Source organism: Lutjanus erythropterus, chromosome 16, assembly GCF_056507025.1.
Source record: "Lutjanus erythropterus isolate fLutEry1 chromosome 16, fLutEry1.hap2, whole genome shotgun sequence".
Classification (NCBI taxonomy): Eukaryota; Metazoa; Chordata; class Actinopteri; order Lutjaniformes; family Lutjanidae; genus Lutjanus; species Lutjanus erythropterus.
In genome coordinates, this window is record NC_139332.1 from 17,160,751 (window position 1) to 17,163,599 (window position 2,849).

The 2,849-nt window shown below is 38.9% G+C and overlaps 1 protein-coding gene across 1 annotated transcript; it reads right to left on the reverse strand.

Moving 5' to 3' along the window:
- Nucleotides 1–455: 455 nt before the first annotated feature.
- LOC146312911 (4-galactosyl-N-acetylglucosaminide 3-alpha-L-fucosyltransferase 9-like) lies at nt 456–2,224 on the reverse strand. Its single transcript, XM_084738585.1, has one exon. It carries the CDS (start codon nt 2,139–2,141, stop codon nt 990–992), a length of 1,152 nt encoding a protein of 383 aa, XP_084594711.1. The 5' UTR covers nt 2,142–2,224; the 3' UTR covers nt 456–989.
- Nucleotides 2,225–2,849: the final 625 nt, after the last annotated feature.

Here is a 2,849-nt window from a genome sequence, read left to right on the forward strand (position 1 = left end):
ACAGTAAGAGGAAGAGAAAACTGATACCAGTCTCATGTCTTTCCGTTAAATATGAAGCTACATAATAATAATAATCCCTGTCAATCAATATGTGTTGTGGTGTCTGTATCTGCAGAAACTCTGCCCTCTGCCTGTACTGTCTGATTTTCTCATATTTTGCTGTGGTTGGGATGCTTCTGCACTGTAAAACCACATTTTAGTGTTCACAAACATTTTAAGGACTGTCAAAATGACAGGAAACTTACTTTAAGTGAACTTTATGTTGATTTTAATAAATTGTATAAAGGTAATATAGCCTAATTCCTTCAAGAGCAATTAACAACACATACAGTGTGCATTTAACATGTACTTTGAGAGCTGAATGAACTAAAGATATGATTACAAATATGTTTTTATAACCCTTAGTCAGTTTCTTTTTATATAATTATAAACACAATTCATGTTCAATTAACATAACAAGAGTTCCAGTGGTGTGTCACACTCAGCTAATAACAGCATGCAGATTGTGAGGTCATGATTGTATAAATCCATAGTGACCAACGGTCAGTGAGAGCTGCAGAGACACACACAGGCAGAGCAGACTGAGGATACAGTGACAGAGTGAAGGTTTGCTTCAGCAGTATGCACACAAAATCTAATGTTATGCAGAGGTGTGGGCATATTTAGTTGTGCTCTCTAACTTCATTCACTCTCTTGTTCTTTCAATCAGTGCTGCTGTCTCTCCCCCCTCGCATTATTTGAGCTGGGGATGAGGGGACAACTTTGAATCGTGCATTTAATTGAAACCTATAAATCCTGAATTTTATACTTTTTTGTGCAAAAAATGGTGTAAATGGGCTATTTCAATATATAGCCAGGTCAGTTGTCTCTCCCTGTTTACAGTCTTACTGTAACCAATAATGTTTACATGCAAAGTTATGAGTAGAATATTCAAGTAGCCTATCTTGATCTGTTAGTGTTCATGTGTGAGCTTCTATCAATGGATGTTCTCATCCATGGAACCACTTATAAAGGTCATGAACTACATGGTAATCCTTGTCTCTTGATATGTGATCACAGGCGAGGCAGACAGGATGAATGAATTCATTTTGGGTTGACAGGAGATGAGGGGTGGCTGTGAAGTACTTCCTCCACTCAAAGTAACGCATGTACGCCTCATCATTTTTGTCCAAGTACAGCAGAAAGTCTGCCAGTGCCTTTGCATCAGGGAAATCATTAATGTGAATGAAGGAGTCAGAGGGAAAGAACTCCTCGTAGTTTTCTCTTGTTGTGCCCAAAAGTACAGGGACTGTCCCAGCCACAAGAGGCCCGTTAACCTTCTCTGTGATGTAGTCTTTGTGGGCCGAGTTCTCAAACGCAAGGTAAAACTTACATGTTGCAAGAGTTGGGTAATACTCTTCATAACTCAAATGGTTCCCATAAGCTGTACCATAGATATTAATCTTAATGTATTTGGACAATTCACGATAATATTGTTCCCTCACAGCTGTTCCAGTGGCTGGATTTCTGTTACTGACAACCCAACACGCCAGTTTGTCTTTCTTGGGCAGAACAAAGTCATCTTTCTCTTCTGGGTCCCGAATAGTGAGCTCAAACCTCACTGTGATGTCAGCGTCTCTTCTGTAGCTCAGGGTTAAGTTAAACAGGTGGTCCACACCTGGTATCTTCCACGTGTTTGTCGGGGATTCGACATTGAACCAAATCCACTTCTGAAAAGATGGACGTGGCTCCTGTGGCATGTTTGATAATTGCCAGTTTATATCTTTTTGGTAGAAAATGACTCCCTCTGCTTTGCTGTACAGCGATCTGTCATCTGTCAGAATGCAGCTGTCAATTTTGAAGTAGCTGGGGCAGATTTTAAAATCAAACCTCACACCAATAGGCCAGAACCACAGCAGGACTATGGGTTTTTCACGTTGATCCGTGACTTTATCTTCAACAGTTTCCTCATCAGCTAATATAGAAAAAGATGTAGATGTAGCCGGGCAAACAGGAGATGGAGGCTCAAAATACAGAAAGAATGCAGCAACACAGCAGACAAGGCCAACAGCAGATATCGCTGATACGAAGAGAGTTTTCTCAGAAGCTGATGAAATCATCTGCAGAAGAAAAAAAAGAAACTGAGGTGAAAATAAGTTCATTATCTGTTATCAAGGTAAATTCTGGATGAATTCATCAACTATCATGCCACATTTCTTTACAAATTTGCTACCTCTCTGATTCGCAGTAGTACTGTACAAAAATAAAAATAGAATTATGCATACATCTAACCTCTGTTTGCTTATCCAAGTATGTAAGTTAAGCTACTTTTAGATAAGTGTGAAGTTGAGGTTGTATTTTTCGTTGTAGCAAGTAACATTATGCATTAGTTTTACTAATTAAATAACAAGTAATTTAATTACCTTTTCACATAAGCCAAATGAGACTTTTTAAAACAGACTGCATCCAGACAATGTTAAAACCTGTTTTTAAAAAGTCTTAATCAACAACATTATTAATTAAACACATCGCCAAACTGTGTTGAGCCTCCTTTTCTCCCCCTTGGACAAGCGAGTGTTGTGATACTCAGCTCATGTGTGCAGGAGAGGAAAGAGAAAGACATTTTTCTCTTTATGATCAGCTCCCAGTACTTCTGTAGCTTTACACTCAATCTTTACGTTTTGAAATGTAGTTTCTGTCCATCCTCGCTCATGATTGTCTCATTAAACTGTTGCGTGCACACAAGAAGCGCATGCTGTTTGTGTGGTAGGAGGAGCTCAGGAGAAAACAAAACCTAACTCAGATGACTTTCTACCTACTGCAGCTTTAATGTCAAGTTGTCAGAACAAAGAATGTCAATGAATGTCAAA